Here is a 23,437-nt window from a genome sequence, read left to right as displayed (position 1 = left end):
GACTGACTCCAGTCCACTCTCATGCTAGAGGACGGCCATATTGAGGAGGTGGCCCTTATGGGAAGGGGCATCTTTTGGCTCAAACTCTCCAATGCGAAAGCTGCAAGCAACCTGATTGCTGGTTCCACCACGTCGGTGGATGGAAAGATTATTATGATAGTCCCGTGGTACCGTGGATTCAGCGCAGCGGATTTTGATGCTTGGTTCCGTATACCTCGCCATCCAGTAACGCTAGTTTTTTCAGGTCTTGCTGCTGAGCTGCGGTCGATTGTCAGGGACCTGGTCTCCCACTTTGGCTGGGTTATGCACGACACTTTCGTCGACGCGGTGACTACGGCAGGAGCCCCTCGAGTCCGTGTGGCTGTGGCGGATCCTGCGACTCTCCCTGCAGTGATCGAGATCGTGACAGATGCCGGCAGCATCACCCAGAGCATGGTAGTCACCGGACAGCCAGGCCAGTGCCTGAGGTGTCACGGCTTTGGGCACTTGGCGGCTGTTTGTCCACGATTCGCCAGCTCTTCTCGGCCTCCCCCGCCCCCTCCTCCTCCGTCCCCTCCGCCCCCTCCGGGCAGCCACGTCAAGAGGAGCAGAGGCAGCCGGAGTTCGGTCCAGAGTTAGTTGGCGGTTGGACTGAGGTTAGAAGGAAAAGAGGAAAGAACAAGAAGATTTCTGATAAAGGCAAGGAGGCAGAGGTTACCCAACCTGCAGCAGCACCTCAGAGACCTGACAGGATGTCGCTCCAGGGACCTGGGAGAGCTTCTTCTTCGACGGTAGCCCGCCCTTCACAGCCTCAGGTCCCCCTCTCTTCCGCTCCCCAGTCCCTTTCCACTCAGTCCCAGCCCCTTCCCCAGTTGCACCCCCCTTCTCCCGACCCGCAGCTTCAGCCCCCGCCTCTTCCTCCTCAGTCTCCTCCTCCTCCTTCTCAGCCCCAGTTCCAGATGCATCCCCATCCCCCCCCCCCCGCCTCTCTCAGCTCTCCTGCAGAGTTAGCTGCACCGACGGCTCCTCAGCCGAGGGCAGCCCCCGCTCCCCCTCCTCCGCTAGTCGCCTCCGTGGAGTCTGAGTCGCCTACCCCCCAGCCTCCTCCCCCTCCCCCTTCACTGGCAGGACACCCTGAGTCTACACCACCACTGGAGCAGGCTTCCCTGTCCGCTAGCCCCTCAGTGACAGACTCTGATGGGCCTCAGCTTCAGGAGAGAGAGCTTCCTCGCGACTTTTACAGATCTGGCCCCTGGGACTACTTGGATGTGGTTGACCTCGGGACCTTCCCTTCTTGTCTCGACATCAGTATCTTCCTGCTCCGCAAAGGGGCGGATGGGAAGATAGCCGCCTTGGTCCCTAGGGATGGCCCTAGCTTTGCTTTCACATTCCTCAGCGACGGCACCGAGACCTGGACAGACGACTCGGTCTGGGAGGCTCTCAGAGAGCAGACGCACGCTCAGGTTTGCTCCTGGATAGGCCCGTGCGGTGGGCAGCTTCTCGAGACTCAGTGGTCCGAGGGTGACGTGCGCCTGCGGTGGCGTTGCGCCGCCAAACGCTTCAGAGTGATTGTGATCCTCAGGCCCCCCCTGTCATGGCCCCTCCCCCAGGATGTCAGAGCCTGGACCCCTCAGAAACTCCGAGCCTTCTACGGGATGACTACTTCAGAGATCTCGAGCTGGCTCGAGAAAGCATTTGCTCATGGCACCAAAGGCCTCTCGCCTTTGCTGAAGGTGTTGAAGAACGGGCAGGACGACCCCGCCTCCCCCTCCAAACCTTCTCATAAGCGTCAGCGCCTCCACTCCGAAATGTCAGCTTCTTCATCGACTTCGACCGCGAGCAGACAGTTGTTCGCAGCCTCCCAGTCCTCACCATGAGCCTACACCTTGTATCTTGGAATGTGAACGGGTTTTATTCTTCCAGCACCCGTGGTCCTAGGAAGCTCATTTTGAGATAGGAACTTCAGCCAGCAGTGATTGGTCGTTTGGATGTACTTCTGCTCCAGGAGCACAAGCTTTCTGCGGCTCACTCCCGTAGCTACGGGAAGATTCTCCCTGGACGTTCTCACACTTATTGGGAGCCCTCGATCGGCGCACAGGGGAGGAGTGGAGGTGTCTGTACTTCCGTGTGCGAGCAGCTAGCCCAGGGAGTTTTTCGGTCATGGCACGTTGATCCCAGGCCGTGCCCTTTGGGTAGGCCTGAAACTGGAGGGTTTCAGAATAGGAATCCTCAACATTTATGCTTTCACAGACCTCCGTTGCAGAGCCACCTTCTGGAGGACACTTACAGGGATTCTCCCAGACATGGATTCCTGGATTGTTGGAGGTGACTTCAACAATCTGGAGACCTTGGAGGACCAGCAGGGCAGAGGACCGGAGTTTACAGGTATGTCTCAGGCAGAGCAGTCCGCTTGGGACTCATTCATCTTCGCGACAGGAGGTAGGGGCAGTTGGAGAGACCCGTTCTTCCGGCGTTGGCATGGGAGCTTGGACTTCTCGTGGGGCTTCCGCAGGAAAGGAGACAGACTCTTGGAGAGGCTGGATAGATTTTATGTCAGTGATTGGGCCATCAGCAGAGGCAGTCAGGCGGGTATAGTTCCAGGGACGACACTTTCCGACCATGCGCTTGTGCTCTTATCATTAGACTCGGCAGTTCAGGCCCTTCCCCCCGTTCATGCCGGATTCTCGACTCCATTTTCTTGAGGGTGGACGTGCGCAGCAGTATATGCAGTCTATGGGACAGAGATTGGGGCGAGTGCGTGGATCTGGTTGATTCGGTGGCGCAGGCTTTGCAGGAGTCCAGCCAGATTTGCCAGCTCGCAGCCCTACAGGTTCGACAGGAGTGGTGGGGCAGAGAGAGCTCTTCGGAGGGACCTCGCCTCCATTCAGCGACTCCAGCAGGCAGCTTCGGGCTCGGAGGAGCTTCGGATCCAGGCCCTTCGAGTCAGAGCCCTTTTTTAGGAGACCCTCCAGCGCCGGTCAGAGTTTTTCTATCACGCCTCTCTCTCCTTCTGGGCTCGGAAGGGTGACCGGATGAGGGAGTTCTTCAGGACGCATGGCTAGAGAGCAGCAGGTGATCAGCTTCGGAGTCTCAGGACAGCGGAGGGGCACATCGTTACGGATCCGGGTGAGGTCTTGGGGTTGGCTACCGACTTCTACAGGACTCTTTTCCAGCAAGAGCCGCTCGCCCCTCGCACTCGAGGCTCCCGTGAGGAGGTGTGGAGGCACATTCCACCCCTGGTCCAGCCGAGCATGCAGGCGACGTTGGCACCGTTCACTACGGACGAGATGTTGGAGGCCTTGATGGCCATCGACTGGCAGAAATGCGCGGGCGAGGATGGGCTATCCCGGGCATTCTTCACCTTCTTTTGGGATCAGATCCATCAGCCCCTCCTAGCAGCTCTTCAGAGGATTTTCAGCAGCGGTTATATGCCAGAGAGCCTCTCCTCGGGACTGATTTGCCTCATCCCGAAGGGAGGAGATAGACAGGAGATCCGTCAGTGGCGCCCGATCACCCTCCTTACCACTGCCTACAAAATCCTTGCCAAGATGATCAGCGCCAGAGTTCGGCCTCTACTTCCAGACCTCATTCATGACACTCAGACAGGCTTTGTCCAGGATTGCAGTATCCTGGATAATGTCTTCACCTTCTCAGAGGCAGCGGAGTGGGCTCAACACAGTGGGTCACACCTAGCCATCCTACTTCTCGACTTTGAGAAGGCCTACGATCGAGTGGACTGGTCCTTTCTGGAGGGGACTCTGGAGCGACTAGGTTTCCCAGCAGGATGGATTCAGGGTATTTCAGCGTTGTACAGGACAGCTTCTAGCAAGGTCATCATTGGCGGCAGGATGGGTGAGCGTTTTCGTCTGGAGAGATCAGTGCGTCAGGGCTGCCCCCTTGCTCCTTACATGTTTCTCTTCTTCGCTGAGGCTATGACATACTACCTTCGGGCGAGGTCTACTGGGATCAGGGGTGTTCGCCTTCCACTCCGGGAGGACACGGAGCTCCTGGACTCGGAGTATGCGGATGACACATCACTGTATGTCCAGGATGATGAGATGATGCTGGAGAGGGTGAGGTTGGCCCTAGAGGTCTTCTGTTCGGCTGTCGGTGCGAAAATCAACTGGAACAAATCAGTTGGTTTTCTCACAGACCCCGGGGGGTGCTCTCAGTGGGGGAGGTTTTTGGGTTTCAGGTGGATCCCGCGGGGACAGACAGCTAGATATCTCGGTTTTCAGGTCGGCCTGGATATCACGCCAGCTCAGTAGTTTCTCCCGGTGCTAGATTCCATCCGACGGAAGCTGGCTTTCTAGAGCGCTGCTAAGCTCTCCCTTGCAGGTCGTGCCCTGGTACTCTGCCCTGGTAGTCAACCAGGTCCTCCTAGCCACAGCTTGGTATGTGGCTTCCTGTTGGTGTTTCTCGAGATCCAGCGTGGCACAGCTTAGGAGGTTGGTTCGGAGGTCCGGGGAGGATGGCCTCAGAGATATCAGAGCCAGGGTTGCTTGGCAGACAGTCATTCTTCCGCAGGCTGAGGGTGGCTTGGGGGTCATCGATCCAGAGCTCAGAGTCGGGCCCTGTTAGGCAAGCTAGTTATCCGCGGTTTGACCCCGGGGGGCAAACGTGGAAGATGTTACTTCAGCAGGGGGTCGGTTCTTGTGTCCCGCGCCGAGGTGGAGAGTGGCTTCCGTCCCTCAGGTGGATCTTCACTTCCGCCCCGCTCCCCACTCATTCGTAGCCTCCTCATGGTTTGGAGGCAGCTCCGCCTCAGTCTCATTCAGTCCCCTCCTAGCTGTCAGGAGGAGATCGATCGCCAGCCGCTTATCTGGAACGATCAGGTCAGAGATGCCGAGGGCCTTCAGTTGGGGGAAAGATCACACATCAGGTGGGCCAGCTGGATGCGGGGGCCAGCTCGGCCCCTTCGAGTTTGGAGGGACACGTACAGACATTTGGAGACGGTTGATCTTGCAGACGCAGCTGGAGGTGCCCGTGGAGCCCAGGCGAGACGTACGGAGATCGACGGCGCGATTCCAGCTGATTGGTTGGTTCCACCTGAGCTTCAGATCCTCATGCCTGGTGATGACCGTTGGCTGGGACAGTTCACCCCCCGTGGCATTTCACTGGTGGTCGTAGGGCGGATGGACGACTCCTCTGTTTTCTTCTTCGCGGTTATGGGGGATGGACGACTCAGGAGAGAGCATGTGCTCATCGACCCCCTACTCCCATGACAAAGGGTTCGGGTCGTAGGCCTCGTGGGGAAGGTTTGGCGGACCGATCCTAGCATAGAGCAGGATCAGCTGCAGCTTTGGCGACTCTGGCTCTGGGAGGGGTGGGCCTTGTCAAAGCTTGATTGGGACCCAGGAGAGTGGAGATGGCCAGAGATTGTGACAGGTCAGGGGCAACCTCTTTCTTTGCCTACAGCACGACATTGGGCAGGCGAGTTCTTGGGAGGATGCAGAGCCGCCCTCCCACCCAGCGGCCCAGTTGGTATGCACAGGGTATTTCCAAGTTCTTTTTGCAAGCCTTCTGGAAGGCCTTGTGGGAGAGCTGGCGGCCGCGGAAGATCTCCTACTTCCTGTGGCTTCTTGCCCACAAAGGTCTTCCAGTGGGGAGCTGGTTGCGGCAGATAGGCCAGGACGGACGTTGTCAGATCTGTCATGAGGACGAGGAGTCACCAAAACACTGCCTATGGAGTTGCACTCGCGCCCAGGAAGTGTGGAGGTGGACTTTCGGGATCCTTACTCGCGCAGCACCGGAGCTAGGATTGATCACTCGGGGCGCGTTCTGTTGGTGCAGCACCGCACCTGGTTGTCATCACTTATTCGAGGCATGTCAGCAGGACCCCACATTCCTTATCACACAGGGGACGTGGGGGCCGCTCGAGAGTCTCCCGCAGCACCTGGCAGAGGCTGACACAGAAGCTCAGGAGAGGCAGCCAGTTTGGGAGATTATTAGCAGCATCGCAGGATGGCACATTTGGACCTCGCGCTGCGTGCAGATCCTCGGTGGCACCTCCTTATCGACTGCTCAGATCATGACTGACATCTGGAGTGAGATTATACACACCCTCAGAGGCCAGTGGGACCAGATACAGGGGGACTCCCGGGCCGGTCGGGAGAAGCGGAGACGTTTCCTCCAGGTTTGGGACAAACAGGGCCTCTTCTTCGAGCAGGCTTCGCAGGGCCTTCAGTGGCGCTACTCACCACCTCTTTGGCTGTTCATTCACACTCGCCTTATCCCACCGTGAGAGAGAGCTTTACTTTTGTTACCTTTTTGGGCTGCGTCCGATTTGTGAACGCAGCCCGTCAGCTGCAATCTGACCTCTTGTATCTTGTTTTCGAAGTAATATAATCAGCACTGTTTTTTCGGGAAAAAAAAAATCATAAGGCCTCCTTGCATGCGTCTGTGGCTGCAATATATTCAGCTTCCGTGGTAGACAAGGCTATGCACTACTGCATCCTTGACATCCATGACACTGCACCTCCAGTGAATGTATAAACATAACCAGTAGACTTCCGGTTATCAGGATGACCAGCAAAATCTGAATCCACATAACCATGCACCTTTGCATCTCGCTTGCCAAAGCATATGCACAACTCCTGTGTGCCCTTCAGGTATCTCATGATACCTTTCACTGCATTCCAATGCTTCTTGCCTGGATTTGCCATATACCTGCTAACCACTCCCACTGCAAACGCAATATCAGGTTTGGTAGCAACCATGGCATACATGGACTGCCACAAGCTGAAGCATATGGAATCTTGGCCATTTCAGCCCTATCAGCATCTGAGTGTGGGCTGTCCATTGCACTGAGTTTCACATACGGAGGCAATGGAGAACTAAGGGTTTTCCCCCCTTCCATATGAAACCTGTGCAATACTTTGCCAATATATTCGGTCTGAGACAAATACAACAAACGCTGTCCCCTGTCTCTCCGTATCCGCATTCCTAGTATGTGATTTGCATCACCAAGGTCCTTCATATCAAAGGCCTCATGCAATCTTTTCTTAAGGTCATCAAGCTCCTTACGAGCTCTACCAGCAATAAGCATGTCATCCACATATAAAATGAGAATGATTAAGCTGCCATTTGCAGCCCTTTTGGTATATAAGCAGTGATCGTCATCACTTCTCTTGAAACTTTGGGACTTCATGAAGGTATCAAATTTCTTAGACCATTCCCTTGGTGCCTGTTTCAGCCCGTAAAGGCTCTTTTTAAGCTTGCATACAAGTGACTCCTTGCCCTTGACTGCAAATCCTTCTGGCTGCTGCATGTAGATCTCCTCATGAAGATCACCATGAAGAAAGGCTGTCTTCACATCCATTTGGCATAATTCCAAATTCTCACATGCAACCAAAGCAAGTACAATCCTGAGTGTGGTCATCTTAACCACTGGAGAAAAGATCTCATCAAAATCAACACCATACTCCTGCTTAAAGCCCTTGGCAACCAACCTGGCTTTATACCTTGGCTTAGCTCCAAGTGTGACTTTCAATCTATACACCCACTTGCATGGCAGTACTTTCATGCCCTTAGGCAACTGCACCAATTCCCAAGTACCATTTTTATGGAGACTGTCCATTTCAGACTTCATGGCTAGTTCCCATAGCCTTTTATCATGCGTTTGCACGGCTTCCTTGTAACAGGAAGGTTCTCCACAATCTGTAAGCATAATAAAATCTGCTCCTGGAACAAATCTGTCTGGCGGTTTCATTTGTCGAGTGGACCTTCGGACCCATTGGTCTTGCTGTCCAACTTGCTGCTCACCTAAAACAGGTTGCTGTTCTAGTAGAATCAGGCTGCAGAATTATGCTTGGGAGGTCTTCCAAAGGTGGCATGTCCCGTAGTACATCTTCCGCCACTACGGGCTGTCCATTTGGACCTGCTGCAGCATCATGCATTGGCTGATTACGCTGCTGTTGTGGCTGATTTGCAGCCTGCCTGAATTGTACATGATGTCCCGAGTCATCAATGTCAACCTCTGAAGCATCAGAAGGCTTATCTGCTGCCTTAAACATACATGACTCATCAAATAAGACATCATTGCTGCGTATTAGCTTCTTATTCACAGGATCCCATAGGCGGTAACCCATCTCACCACTGTCACCATATCCAAGAAAAATGCATTTAAGAGACTTAGGATCAAGCTTGCTGCGATTTTTTCTGCATATGTGCACGTACGCAGTGCAGCCAAAGACCCTCAAGTGCTTATAGGAAGGAGGTTTTCCTGTCCAAAGCTCCTCTGGCACTTTGCCATCTAGTCTTTTATTTGGTGACCTATTGATGAGGTGTATTGCTGTTTTTACAGCTTCAGCCCAAAATCCATGAGGTAAAGCAGCATGTGACATTATAGAGCGAGACTTTTCCTGTATGGTTCTATTCATACGCTCTGCAGTGCCATTTTGCGCTGGACTGTAAGGAGCAGTGAGTTCTCTTTTAATACCTCTAGCATCACAAAATGCATTGAATGCATTAGACATATACTCCCCACCGTTATCTGACCGCAAAGCTTTCAGTGTTCTGCCTGTTTGGTTCTCAACCATAGCAAGCCATTTCTGGAACACTGGAAAGACATCACTCTTCAATCGAAGAGGATACAACCACACCTTCCTTGTGGAATCATCTATAAATGTGAAAGTACCGTGCACCTCCAAGTGAAGGACTAGGCATGTCACACACATCTGTATGCACAAGCTCAAGTTGAGCATCTTTATGTCCTAATCTCCTTTTATGAGGACACTGTAACTGTCTACCATATATGCAGTGCTCACAAAACTTTAAATCAGAAAATTTAAGAGACGGTAAGTAGCCAAGGCGAGCCAATTGCTCCATTCCACTTATGCTCATATGTCCCATCCGGCTATGCCACATAGAAATATTCGGCAGCTCGGTGGCATGAATATCAGCATGATTACATACTTTAGCATGAAGAGTATACATTGTGTCAACCTTAGAGCCTTTGGCAACAACCAGGGCACCTTTGGTGACCTTGACCAAAGCTGGTCACAAAACCTTCGTCATCCAACATGCCAGTAGAAATCAGATTTTTCTTGACTTCGGGTACATGCCTAACATTGTGAAGCATAAGCTGAGTACCATCAGCAAATACAAGCCTGACATCTCCAATACCAACAATACTGCATGCATGATTATCCCCTAGAAAAACAACTCCATTACTGCCTGCTGCATATCTTACAAACAATTCTTTGTAAGGTGTAACATGGAATGAGGCACCTGAGTCAACGATCCAAGAGTGCATGTCTGCAAAATCTCCTGCATGGAGAGAATGAGCATCCAAAGTAGAGAGAAATAGAACCTCTCCCTCACTGTCATAACCGTGTGTAGAATGAAGCCCTTCAATCTTCACACTGCTCTTGCCATTGCTTACTGGTACAATTGCTTTTGCATCTGACACATCTATCATTTTTCAGTTTAAAGCACTGCTTTTTAGTATGTCCCTTTTTGCCACAGTAGTAGCACTCAACATCTTTGTTGGAGCGGGACTTGCTTCTCCCTTTTCCCCTTTCCTGAGATTTGCCTCTTTGCTGACTTCTCCCCCTTGCATTTAAGGCATTGTTAGGCTTTACTGCATCTTGAGCTTTCAGCTTCTGCTCTTCTTGCAAAATCAGCCCTGTGATATCTGAAAAACTTATGAATGTGTTTGCATTTGTTACAGCTGTGGTGAATGTATCCCAACTTTCAGGAAGAGAAATCAAGAGTGCCATACCCTTGGTTTCCTCATCCACCACATATTTTTGATTTGCAAGTTGAGTGACAATTGAATTAAACTCATTGAGATGTGCATCCATGGAGGTCCCTTCCTTCATCTTCAGATTGAAGAACTTGCGCAGCCAATATATCTTTGTGGCTACACTCTGCTGCTCATATGTGTCCTGTAGCTTTTTCCACACACCCCAGGCTGTTTTTTCACCATCCACATTCCAAATAACACTCTCATGGAGTGACAATTCAATTATGGACTTTGCTGACAGATCAGCTAGTGCCCAAGCATCATCAGATGTGCCAGTGGGCTTCACACCTTTGTGTATAATAGGAGCATGAAACTGCCTGAGAATTAGCACATTCAGGACCATCTTTTTCCACATTGGGTAGTTAGCAGCACCCTGCAACTTTTTAATATTGAGAAGAGAAGATTCCGAGGATGAAGCCATTACAATCAGCAAGAAATATAACCCACAGTTGGGTGCCTGACTCCCTGCAAACTAAGTGCACAGATGCACTTGTAGTTGTGCTCAAAAGTTAATTCCTGCAATTTTCTCCCACTTAACAGTAAATACTGTCTGTTTCCTGCCGGCTGCAGATCCAAAAAAGCAATACTTAATTTATTAATTGATGCTCTGTAGTACAGTACAGCAGTACCTTGATTTGATACAATGTATGTCCCTGCTGTAACAGTGAAAACAGCACTGTTTTATGCACTTTAAACTTCAGTAAAATGACTGTTTACAGTCCAAAAAATTGACTCCGGACAGTACCCGACTGTACTTTCTAGTACAACAACAGAAATTGACTGTATAACTGTCCAAAACTGTCAGAATTAGACTTTCTCTTGCCTCTATAACTGTGTTACACAGTTTAGAACTTGAATGAGGCAAAAGCCCCTTGACTGGAAGCCAATTTTGAGGATTTTAGTGCATACACCGCTTTCCCAAAGCTCCAATGATCACATAAAGCATCTAGGTGTTTCCCCCAACACTGATATGCATAACAATGTCAAAAGCCCCAAATTTGACTAAAGTCAAACTTGGTCAAAATTGACCAAATCTGTAACAAATGTGAATGTACTTTCAGCAACAAATTACAGCATTTGTCCCACGCACAATAGCATCAAAAGCCCCTTGAATTGACAGCACATTCCGTGCATTAACACAGTAAATGGCACCAATCTGCTATTGCTCATAAGGCATGTGACTGCACGTCCATTGACTTGCATCCAGTAGCATATGCTGCATGTGGTTGTGGAAGGGGAGAGTGAGAGCACACTGACACACACAAGCAGGATAAGACACAAGAAGTGTGGGGATAAAACGTATGTGTGTACCTCCCCTAGCACACAGTCAACCTTTTATATAGAAGGATAAGGTTACAACACTAAGTATGGTGTACTTAGTGTACTTCACAAATAAAGTACTAAGTGTGCCTTTACCCCAACAACAACTGCAAACTGAAAACCTGAAACATATATATATATAAGAGAAAAGATGCTCCCTGGTTGTCTTCGAAGGATGTTCGCAACAATCCCGGCTGCTCAGCCTTAATCGTTCACAGCGTACTCAATTTTGATGTTCATATGCAGACCGTGACGTCTATAATCTTTTCTCCAAGTCGCTTTTTGCAAAGGCGTCAATACGTATCCCCTTTTTTTTTTAACAGCAAACTGTAAAAACAGTAACCGCCTGGCCAAAATTTGACACTGTACTTGCAACGGCTGAAATATCTAACGGACCAATTCCTCTCTGAGTCGTCAAGGTGGAATACTCCGTTGATTTCCAGGTATACGCCGTTCAACCAAAACTTACGGCCAGTGAATCCTTCTGTGCGCAGTCTATTCCATTATGCGCCAACTCACTAGCGACAGCCTAATCCCGTAAGACAGCGCACGATCTGGAATTTAAATCTGCGCCTACGTAAACGAACGTCCACATTACCTCTGCGCTCCACCTGCTACCAGCTGCTGCCTTACGTGACCCCTAAGTCCAGCCACGAACAGTCAACACTTCGTTGCGGAGCCTCGTTGCGATCAGTGCGTCGCCTACGCCAGTTGTCGTAGCAGAACACCAAACAAAAACGCCTGTCCACTTGGTCCCTTCACGCACAGCCTCCGTCACTTGTCCCTTGCTCTCTCAACAAGGCTCTAATACCAACTGTCAACGACTCTATCTCTTGGTCCACTATCAAAGACTCTATCTCTTGGTTCTGAATCTCTATTCCTACGTTGATACAGATCACGGGCGATGGCATTTCTTTTGTTCCACCCAGCCTAACTCTCGTGGATCACAGATATTCAAATTAGTTCGTTCCTTTATTTTTCTCATGCTTATCCACGAGACCCTCATTTCCCTAGATAGTTCTCCTTGCCAAATGTCATCATTTTAGCCTCTCCACTTGGTGCACCTTTTTACCCCTCTCTTGGGGCACATCTACAACCACTTGCCCATTGGCATTATTGCACATTTAGGTGCACCTAGGCCTCAGCACTTAGAACTACCTAGTCAATGCCATTTCACCCTCACCTAGGACCTTGGCAGTTACTTCTCTTGACCATTTCAATTACGTACATTAACTATTACAAAAGTTGGTCATCTAAGAGAAAATGCCCACCGATCTTTCCGAGGTCATGCTATCTCGGCTAGAGCATAACACATCCGTTCTTCACCGGATCATTCAGGTCATCCCCATAACAGCTAGATGCTGCATTTCAGGTCATGATGTATCTGTAATGAGTCGGGGACTATGGGGATTAAACTTCTAGGCACAGCAGGCTACCATGGCAAGCACTGTCCTTTTCTATGGCACTTTCAGCAGGAGGGACCAGAGATGCTGGTATGCATGCACAAAGAGATAGTTTGAGCGACTGGGGCTCCACATGGATAGACTTCCTCCCTTCTAGTATAGCATGGATGCTTAGTTTCCTCCTCTCCTATCACACGAGGTCAATCAGTTTATCCATGAGGATCTATTACAGCTACACACATTATGGACCTAGTGGGGACCGAGTGAACTCCCAGTGAAGCTTAGCTTTTACAGAGATCATTGCTTACATATCACAGAGGAGGGTTTCATTGGCCCACCCGGATACACAGAGATCTACTTACCCGAGTCACTGAGGATCTCTATTGGGTAGTTTCGGGTCTCTTCACATAGGCTTCGTATCAAGAACGGCAGAGGAAAGTGCCTACCCAGGGAGAGGCGCATATGCACATTATGTGACCTGTAGGAGGAGAGACAGAGGATCACTTCATCTTTAGGTGTCCTATTTATTATGAGATTCGAGGGCGCTTCTACTGCCTCTTCAGAGATATCTATGGGGTTTTGGCCCAATTCCTCTCCTACCCAGACCAAAGGTGTTTGTCAGGCTTCGTTCATGAGGTACGTAGACACTCTGAGAGAATACTTCAAGCACGGGGACAGGAGCAAACTTCTTTCTTGGCTAATCCATATCAAAGCTCTATCATGGAGCTTTAAGATCACATGGATCCCCACGAGACGAGGCCTCGACATAACCGTAACCCAGAGCCAGCGACCCAACAGCTCAGACAGAGGGTTGAAACACAGATTACACTTGGGTCTATCCCCTACCTGTTTAGAGTCGGATTCCGATCAACAGGGGTTACTGTAGCCCTTGTTAGGCGCATAGCTATGACCAGGAGATGTGCCAGGGCCGCACCCGTGGGTGGCTGACAGCACTCTATCGCCCATTTCATGCCTCCATTGCCTAATCCACCTTGATGTCTTGATGATGATGATGATGATGATGATGATGATGATGATGATGATGATGATATATAGTCCACTACCGACTTGACTATGTTGTACTTAGTCCTACCATTCTACATTTTCTGCATTTTGCATTGGTGTGGGTGCTCGTTTAGTAGCTCCACCACCACAACTCGTTTGTACCAGGATTTTCACAGTCTCATAGACCCATCGGTGTTCTGAAGACTTTAATAAACTTTCTTTCTTTCTCAACGCAAGACAACTCGATAGCTCTCACAGACTCAAGAGTCAAGCCCTAACCTCAATGTCACATGCACCCCTGCACTTCGGTGCAATGTTACACACTGGCTACATCGACAAGTGTATTATAGTTCCCTAATAGGAGATTTTGTCGTATGCTGTGACCCCTTTGTGAGCCCTTGTCCAGGGAGAGTCAGGCACAAGCTACATAGGTCAGTCTCTCAGCCTTAGGTCAAGTCCTTGTTCACTGGTACCCATTGCAGAACAGTAGGATAATGTTTCCATCTTAGGATTCTAGGTAGGTCTAGGTCTAGGTCGGTCTAGGATTCTAGGTGGATAATGTTTCCATCTTAGGATTCTAGGAGGACCGAGGTCTAGGTCTCAGCCTAGGATAGGAGTCCTTCTGGCCCCCTTTAGGGCTGAGACAATGAGGAAGAATGGATTGGGGAAGGGCTGCCTTTATAGGCTGCCCTGCACCCCTTCCTAGGCTGCCTTTTATGGGGCCAAGGGCCCAACCAACAAGCCCAAACCAGCTGACTAGAAAGTTGGCTGGTTGGCTCAGCCCACAGCCCCTATAAAAAGGGGGCCTACAGCGCTAATTTTTACTCAGCTCCCCCAGCCTTCATCAGTCCTACAGCTCCCTTCCAGCCCCTTGTGTGCAGCTCCTGAACACCTCCACATCTGGCCTTGATCAGCCTCAGCTTTTGGCCCTCAGTTCAGCCTTTCTGGAATGTGTATACGCAGCACAACAATTGGGGATTTGGACTAGCAAACGGAGTAACGTTTGGGTACTGTTTCAGCAGCTCTTTGAATTTCTCTTTTGCAGTTTGCACATATCACTTCTCAGCTCTATATCTCAGTCATATCTCAGCTCTCTCTTAGATCTATTACTCCTAGCTTTCACTCTCTCACTCACGCAGTAACCTTGCATACCGGTGGACAGCACAAGCCTCTTCCTTACCTCAGAAGTGCCCTACATTGTCAGTGTGGACAGCATCAAGGTCTCGGTATTGGTTGGAGTTGCCTCTCAAGTCATTGTGTCTGCAATACATGTGCACAATGTACTCTTCAAAAGCGTGTTTCTGTGCTCTCTCGAAGAGTGTTATTTGTATCTTTCAATTCTCCAAGTATTAAAGAAAATTCTCCTCTGATTGGTGGAGGGGGCCCTCAGTGGGTACAGGGACCCAATCGGTTGTCGTCTCTATTCTCTCTACTTTCTCTCTCTATGGTGCATAACCCTCGCTAAAGGTTTAAAGAAGGTCTCGCTGTGATTACACGATTAGATAGCCGTTGCATGTTACACACGCTCAGACTCACAAGGCATCTTGGTTCTGATACCACTGTTGGGTATTTGTGAGACGGCCCAGCATTGACCGCTTGGGGGTTGTGTGAAGGTTCTAGTCTTGTGGTTAACAATTTCTTATAATCCACCATCAAAGATTTGGGCTTTGAAACAAATTTGAGTCCGATGCCGGTTGAGGGGGCCTTTGCATACCTATCACCAACAATCTCCTTGGTGTCCTTACACATGATCAGTGAACTAGATGCTAAATACCACGGCTTGGTATGTATGAAGGGAGCCTGTTGGTAAGCCTTTTGACTACCACACAAATGCTGCTGTCCCATTGCCTGTCAGCAGGCTGCTGTGTAATAAAATTCACAGTACCATGTCTTCACTTGCATTCCTGAATGGGAATGACTGCAATAGGCCAGCTGGAAGCTCATGGTCCACCTTGTTTTGTTGGCAAGGCAAGCATTTTGAGACGTACATCACATCCCGAAATATTTCCAAATTAAAACTTTGTTAAACGAGGTCATAGGTCTTTGTGACACTGAAGCTTTTGACACCAGGGAAATAATGCACTCCAACATTTTATATGCTGTCTGGAACCAGGGGGACAAAGTGATTAACACATGTGAATATACTGGTTTTTGGTTGCTGACATTTCTAAGATGAGTCTTAGTGTTCTGGAGTGTGATCTCACTTGTGGCCACTTTAAAATTTGGCACCATCTGCCAAAATAATTTTTCCCAAATACTGGATGTGTGTAATCCTCAAATCATGGACTGTGAGGCGGCGTTGTATGTCTTTTTTGTCTCAAAAATTTAAAGCAACTGCTATGTTTTGTTTGATATTGTTTCAGGTTCTTCGGCCAGGAGTACTTTACTTTTTACGTGATCCTGCAGATCCTAACTATAACCCTTTCCATGATCTGATTGAAGATCCCATCCATAAGCATGCTCGCCGTGTGCTTCTGTCGGTGGTGGTTTATGGCAGTTTAATTGTGATGCTGATATTTTTGCCCATGAAATTTGCCTTATCCGTAGCCCCATCAATGTTCCCTCTCGACATCAGGCAAGTGAAGGTTGCCTCAGCAGTTTGTGTTTTAATTTCTTCTTGTATTTGCGGTTGGGTCATAATGTGTTCCTTTTTGTATGTTGATGCAGAATATCTGATCCCTTTACAGAAATTCCAGCAGATATGCTTTTGTTCCACATTTGCGTCCCCTTTGCGATTGAACACTTTAGACCAAGGACAACAATAAAAACTATTCTTTTCCATTGGTTTTCTGCAGTCGGTTGGGCCTTGGGGCTCTCTGAGTTTCTACTCCCTGGGCCAGAAGATAGAAATGAACAGGGGAGGGGAGCACGGGCACAGGATGCTCCTCAGGTTGATGCTCGAGATGTCAATCAAAATAGGTTAATACTTCACCCTGGTGCAGGTGAGAATGGCAATGTGCCTCACCTTGTAGCAGGTGACTCTGCTAATGGAGATACTATCGCAGACGTTGATGTTGAAAATCGAAATGACTCTGAGGAGTAAGTCCCTGTCTTTTAGCTAATCTTTTGAACCAGCTTAGATTTCTGTATGAGCTGGTTTCTATTGAGCTCTAAGTGATTTTGGATTCCATTGTAACAGGTACAAGTTTGCAGTACGTGTTGTTTTGTTGCTATTTGCGGCATGGTTCACGCTCCTTTTTTTCAATTCAGCCATCGTGCTGTTGCCTGTGTCATTTGGAAGAGCTTTATTCTCTTCTATATCTCGCCTTCCAATTACTTATGGTGTAAAATGTAATGGTAAATACGATTCTCACTTTCACTTCAAGGTTTTACAAAGAAAATCTATCATCTGATAGTTTTGAAAACTGTCTTAAGATTCTTTGTAGGCCACTAGAGTTCAAGAGATGGTGAGTCGTTAATTTTTCAGAGTTAGGATAAGCAGGGCATGAAAGCTGCATTTTGAACCTCCAGGATTGCAGATTTGTGTGTTTTCAGCATTGGTTGCAGCATATGGAGGTTTCATTCTGATTCTTTGATTACAGATTTGTATGCATTCAATATTGGTTGCTATGTGATATGGGCAACTGCTGCTGCAATTGGGTACGCTGTGGACTATTTCAAAAGACATGACGCCAGAGTCCTAGCCATGCAAACATTAAAGTGGTCTGCAATTGTGACAAAAAGCATCATGCTGCTATCTTTATGGGTAAGCTCTTGAATAGACTTGAATTTCCCCCGTGTATAAATAAATGAATATTAGAGCGAACATATCTTCTGTTAAAACCTTAGACCCTGACAATGTGAGTAATAGCATAGTATGTTGTCCTCCTAAGCCTGATGAAGGTGCCAAATCAAAATAAGGCCTTTATGTTTGTAGAATTTGTGGAGCCAAAAATGAAATAGTCCTGTCTTTTAACAGCTGTAGCTTTGGATAAAGAGAATATGGACTACTTTCATGAGGGGATCCTGGCCTCTACCTCCAAAGTTCTTATAGGAACTGTTTATACTAGAATACACCCACCATTGTGCATTGATGACATCGGTGGGGATGCCAAAGTAGCTAGTCCTACTATGTGTCATGGATTAATGATTTCTACCTTGGGTATGTATCATGTGGAGAAACTTGCACTGTGTGTTTTGCTTTTAGGATGCGTGTGGGCACATTTCCTACATGTGAAAGTTTATGTTTTAACCCTCTACACTGTAACTACCGATGTGAGTACTGACACAGTTCTATGTTCTTGCAGATTGTCGTTATCCCGGTCCTCATAGGTCTTCTATTTGAGCTTCTGGTGGTTGTACCCTTGCGTGTTCCCATTGATGAGAGTCCCATGTTCCTTCTATATCAAGATTGGGCTTTGGGTCTGGTGTTTCTCAAGATTTGGACAAGACTGGTCTCTCTCTCTCTCTCTCTCTCTCTACCCCCTTCTCTTTTACCCACAGGATGTTCTCCACACCAAACCATGCACCCGTGCAGGTGGGTGCATGCACGTGCGCCTATGGTTCTGTGATGTTTTATGTGTCTGTTTGTGTGCTTATTTGTTAGTCCTCTGCAGGCATCAGTTTATTGATGTCATGCTTCACTTTTATTGAATCATCGATAAGTTGTATGTTGCGTTTCTTGTGCTATTTCTGTCATGAACCAGATTAAAGAAGTATCCTTTTCAGGTGAATGTCTTGTTAAAATTAATCCCAGCTGGTTTTCCTTATAAATCAGGTATATGTATTTGAGGGGTTTGGGACTCAATGTCCACCCTAGTTATAACTATGGGGTGAAATCCCTGGTGTTGCTCAACAAAGGCACAACCCAAATAGAGAGGTGGTTAATGGAAGCCCAACATAAGAGCCATCAAGGCTCGGTGACCTGTTCAGTCATGCGGAGCTTAAACATATTGAGCTAGGACCTGATATGCAATCATCAAGAGGATTGCTAGGTGCCACTGACACACCTCTGCCTATATATTTATTTGAGCACCAGAATCACTAGAGAGGCTAACTTGGTGCACACAAATTGGTTAAGGACTTTGAGATGTGTGCCATTACCTTGGAATCAACGGATCAAAAAAACCTAATCCGTAAGGTGGCGGCCTGAGGTCCGCCTCACCAAGACTATGCACAGTTCTGCATAATTTGCTTAAGGGCACTCTGTATGGTAATGCTAGGTCATACTTTAATAGGAGGGTGCCTGACCGGTTTGTATAGCTCTGCTTCTCTAGGTCCATGCACTAACTTTTAAGATTTTTTACTTTAATGGAATGTGATGCGATATGGCGTTTACTCCACCAGAGTGATAAAGATGGCCTACAATACACCTTGGGGATAATACTTTACCTGAATGTTATCTTCAAAGAGAAGAGCTCACCAACTGGAAACTCTTAAAGAATATTAAGTTCCAAGATATAGATGTTTTGAGTTTCTATTTATAGCCAGTGATCTATGGATGAACTTGCTATCGATATTTGCATAAACAAGCTTCCTCAGAGCTGAGGCATAGTAGTCGAGGAGTTTTGAAACACGTTTTGGGGTTTTAAGCATATATTTTTTCCCAAAAATATTAAAACATCTTAGATTATTACCACCAGAAGTCCAATACTTGAAAAAAACTCATGAAACCTATGTTGGAAAGGTCACCTCTCCATTTGTAAGCCCCCATATGAGGAGAGCATGGGGGGGTGAACCTGGTGTCGGAGAGATGGCCACATGGGCGGCAGCATGGCTGCCATGAGGGCAGGGATCAGATAGAGAAAAGAGAGAAGTGGTTACCACATGGACAGCAGCAAGGCTGTCATGTGGGCAGCATTGTTCAAAGGAAGCCAAAGAAAAAAACCTGGCTGTCAGGAGCAGATCCATGCAGGACTGTCTTGCTTTAAAGGGCTAAGAAGGCCCTTGGGACGCGCAGGTGACACGTGGATAATTGGGCATAAAGAAATCCTATAAGCATGGGATGATCATGGGAATCCTGGAATATAAGAAGGGCATTGGAGAGACCTTCCCCATATCCCGAGCGGCTCTTTTTGGGAATGGGGAGGCTTGCGTGGCTAGGAGGCGGGGGAGTGGGACCCTCATACTTGGCGCTCCTTGTGACATGTGGCAGCCATGCAGAGGCTGCCTACACACATTAAGTAAAGAAGTTTGTGATCCCACTCCCCACGCACATTGTGTGAGCTCCTGGGCTATTCTATCAGTCTTCCGCTGTGTGTATCCTCTGTTGGTCGATTTCTAACAACATCATTTGATATGTCACTTAGAACTTGAAATTGAATGCTTGAAACATATTACTAAATCCTAAATCAGAAAATTAACAACACATCATTGTAGGTTCAAGCATCAATGGTCATATTTGAAAATTGAAAAAGATAGATGGAATCATGAATCATGATTTATGTCCATGCTGCACTTGGACGGGCTAAAGGAAAATGTACGGGTTGAAGGTCGATTTCTATACACAGGTGGCAAAAATGCAAGGCGACACCAGATTTCCCAAAATTGGGACATATTGGGATTTTTTGAACATTGGGGTTTTTGGGGGTCCCGAAACGCAAGTTTCAGAATTGAAATGTTTCTGAAACATTTCGTAGTTTTGGGCTGTCCGGAAACGCATTTCAAGCCTACTATAGTGCCATAGGGAGGGCCAATAACTGTTGCTCTTGCACCGCCAAGTCATCACCACACCACCACGTCAGCAAATGAGGAGGCATTAATGCCCCAAATCAAATTCATTACTATTTATTAAAAATAGTAATGGAGGAAAGTGCAATTAAACTTTGATGCACCACCCAACTATGAGCAGCTCCTGGAGCTTCCATTTCATTCCAAAGGAACATTGAAGGTGCAATTTTTCAAAGGCAGTTACAAAAAAATCTATGACAAAAGTCCCGGAACCTTATGAAGCAATGAAGCAACGTTTCAAGAAGAGGCTTGGGAAGCACTGGTCCACATGTCCTACATTTTCATGCGGCATCCTTCTGCTCATGTAAGCACCTCCTCTTTCCATGCGCTCTTTGCACTGTCCGTAAATCTGTGCCCGAACAACAGCCTGCTCCTCTGATATTAAATGTGAAGTTCCAGACATACAAGAATGCAAATGAGTGCAATGCATGCAGAATTTCAAGCTAATTGGGGCCTTAGAAAAAGCGCCCTCTTGAGAGTACTTTTTTCTGTTTCACCTATATGCAAGGTCAGAGAGAGAGATAGTGGATGAATGCAAGATGGTAGAGAGAATGCTACGTGAGATCACAATGAAGGGGAGAACCCCTTCATCAATATCCTTGAGATCACTCAAGTTCCGTCTCCCCATTTAGACCTACCCCTAGCCTATGACCCATGTACCTACCATTCAATGTACTCTAATGCACCCTTCCCTTTCCTATTGCCCCTAGGACGTAGACACATGGGTGCACATCTTTATTAATAAAGTAAGTGTTACATGTCCAAATTTGATGCCGTCTGAAGCAGTGCCTCTAGCTCAACGGCCCTATCTACTCAGATGATCGACCGCCATAACAATATCGGTCGGTGTCCATCATAAATACATCACCATGAAATTGGCGCATCATTGTACTAATGTTCTCATGTCTATAATTAACAAAATAGCCATTTTCCTTGTCATGACAAAATATTGGGCGACTCAAATCTGCTTAATTTTCAGTGATCAGCACATAGTTGTGCTCAAAAGAGCATGATGGTATTAAAAGAACTTATTTCTGAGCATTTCGAGGTCAGCCTTCCAGATGAGGACATGTGGCGATCTGCTGATTGGCTTAACTTCTTGTATATGGTCCAAGCAATTATTGCTCCAAGTTTCATATATAATGGCCTTGTGGCATGTATTCATGCTGTAATTTTCCAAGAAAGGGCTCTTATACCAAATCAAACAAATCTACAGCTACTGATAATTGGAACAATACTAAATAGCAGGAAATAGAGACAAGGTAAAGGGAGGAGGTCAAAAGATAACACTTGGTAAAAGTGTTAAGAGGGCAGTGACCAATGGGAGCTCACATGAGGCTGTACTCCTTGTATGTTCAAGCACAAAGAGGATGGGAGCTACTTTGAAAGTACAGCTGGGTTCATGAGCTTCCCTATGACATGTGGCGTGCTCACATTCAATTCCCAAAATAAGTACAAAACTGCAGGATTACTAAAAGAACTGTAAGTGGAAACCTATTAATACACAAAATAGGGGTCCAATATTAAGCTGACTGCCCTAATCTTTATTAAGTATTGTTGCATATTTAAGAATATTGGAGAATCAAACGTAGTCAGAATCCATTCCTGTTTTTGATGTTCAGCTTCTTAATAACGGATGCAAGGATTAGACATTGAGATGCTTGCTGACAGTCGCGAGAAATCAGCTTTTTCCCTTAGTCATGGCTGTCTGTCTCACATTACTATGGTTTAGTAGATACTCGCTGACAGTTTGTGTGTTTTCAAATGTTATTTTTCCCACTTCGCTGATAGAGCTCTAATTTTCATGTAAGAACTCTCCACTTGAAAGGTAGGTACTTTGATTCCTGCTACTTGAAAGATAACATCACGTTTTTTGAACCTTTTTTAACTAGCAGTTTTTATTTTTCGAGCTAAAAGAAAAACTGTATTTTACAGGTTATGTTGGGTCAGGTGACTCCGCTGGCCGATGAGAGCTGGCGCATGAAGTTTGAGCAAGTCAAAGCAGATGGATTTTCCCGTCTCAGAGTAATGTGGGTCATGCAGGAGATTGTGGCACCTATCCTCGTGAAGTTGTTGACAGTTTTGTGTGTTCCATATGTGTTTGCTCGTGGCTTGTTTCCTGCACTTGGATTCTCCCCTACTGTAAATTCTGCAGTCTACCGCTTTGTCTGGTCAGGATGCCTTATGTTGGGGGTTGTGTGGTATGGAGTCAAATGTGCGCATCATTACGTTTTAGACCTTCACAATTCTATTCGGGATGATAGATATCTCATTGGGAAAAGGCTGCATAATTTTGGGGAGAACAGGCCACCTTCCAGCACTCAGCTTGCAAGTGTTGAAACATTAGAGGCCTCAGAAGAAGGGTCCAGTTCATCTGTTGTGGTGGACACTCCAGAATCTTCTGTTTCCAGGATCTCAAATCTGTGCACTGAAACTGGTCTCTCTACCAGTGAGACAATGTTAGGAAAGGAAGAGAGAGCTTTTCAATGTGTAAGAGGAAAGGAAGGGCTACTTTCAATTGTAAGCAATGAGGAATTTGAAGAGGAAATTCTTTCTTTTGGACTGAGAAGAAGACATTGCTTGTCAAGGACAGGCAGTTTCTGCACAGATAGTGAAGGTGCTCAACAAGTGTGCGAAAGTAATACCCTTGGTCAGTGCTTTGGCCATGCCAAGTAAACCATTGGAAGTGGGCAATCATGTGTTGTTGGCAACTCTCAGAAATTTCAAACAGGTTTATGCCATGTTAAATAGCCTATCCTTAATCATGTATCAGTATTTTATCAATATGTGGCTCTGAAATCAGATGGCCTCGTTGGCCTCGTTGGCATTGTATAAACTAACCATTCCTATTGCAAGAAGCCAAGCTTGCTTTTTGAGAACAATGGGGACAACTTTTGTTTTATGCTCCCTGCATAGTAATTTGTACCTGTAAACCTCTGCGGACAATTGTCTCAAACCTGTATTGCTGCATGCCTTTTTGTAAGTTCAGGAATAGCTTTTTTTTTGTCTGTGTAACTGTGGGCTACTAGTTTAAGTTTTTCCTTGGAGACTACTTCGGGTGATTTACTCAGTTATGACTTAATTTATTGCCATGAATCTGTTATATTTCTTGTATTTATTAGTTAAATTGTTGAAGATGGGAGATAACTTTACTGAATATTTTGATTGTCCTATCATGTCGGTCTTATAATGGCTTTTATGTCGCCGTTTTGATCTTGGTGCATGGATTTTGCATACATCTTCCCTGCAATGCTCTGGCACCATCCATGAGGTTTTTTTGCAGTGACATCAAAGAGCTGATATACATCTGGTT

General features: G+C 47.2%; 1 protein-coding gene across 1 annotated transcript in view; it reads left to right on the top strand.

Annotated features, from left to right (window-relative positions):
- LOC147905270 (putative E3 ubiquitin ligase SUD1) overlaps nucleotides 1–23,127 on the top strand; it is a 62,798-nt gene extending 39,671 nt beyond the window's left edge. The window contains exons 4-9 of the mRNA XM_087397025.1: nucleotides 15,819–16,030; nucleotides 16,123–16,494; nucleotides 16,595–16,752; nucleotides 16,998–17,161; nucleotides 17,703–17,849; nucleotides 22,060–23,127. Of these exons, the coding sequence (XP_087253151.1) occupies nucleotides 15,819–16,030; nucleotides 16,123–16,494; nucleotides 16,595–16,752; nucleotides 16,998–17,161; nucleotides 17,703–17,849; nucleotides 22,060–22,800 (1,794 nt within the window). The 3' untranslated portion in view covers nucleotides 22,801–23,127. The remainder of the gene's footprint in view (nucleotides 1–15,818; nucleotides 16,031–16,122; nucleotides 16,495–16,594; nucleotides 16,753–16,997; nucleotides 17,162–17,702; nucleotides 17,850–22,059) is intronic.
- The last annotated feature ends 310 nt before the right edge of the window (nucleotides 23,128–23,437 follow it).

The sequence above is a fragment of the Dipteris shenzhenensis genome, chromosome 1 (assembly GCF_047967505.1).
Source record: "Dipteris shenzhenensis isolate YYH24624 ecotype China chromosome 1, Dip_SZ_1.0, whole genome shotgun sequence".
NCBI lineage: Eukaryota > Viridiplantae > Streptophyta > Polypodiopsida > Gleicheniales > Dipteridaceae > Dipteris > Dipteris shenzhenensis.
The sequence above is the reverse complement of the archived record's forward strand: the minus strand, read 5'-3'. Positions and strand labels throughout refer to the sequence as shown.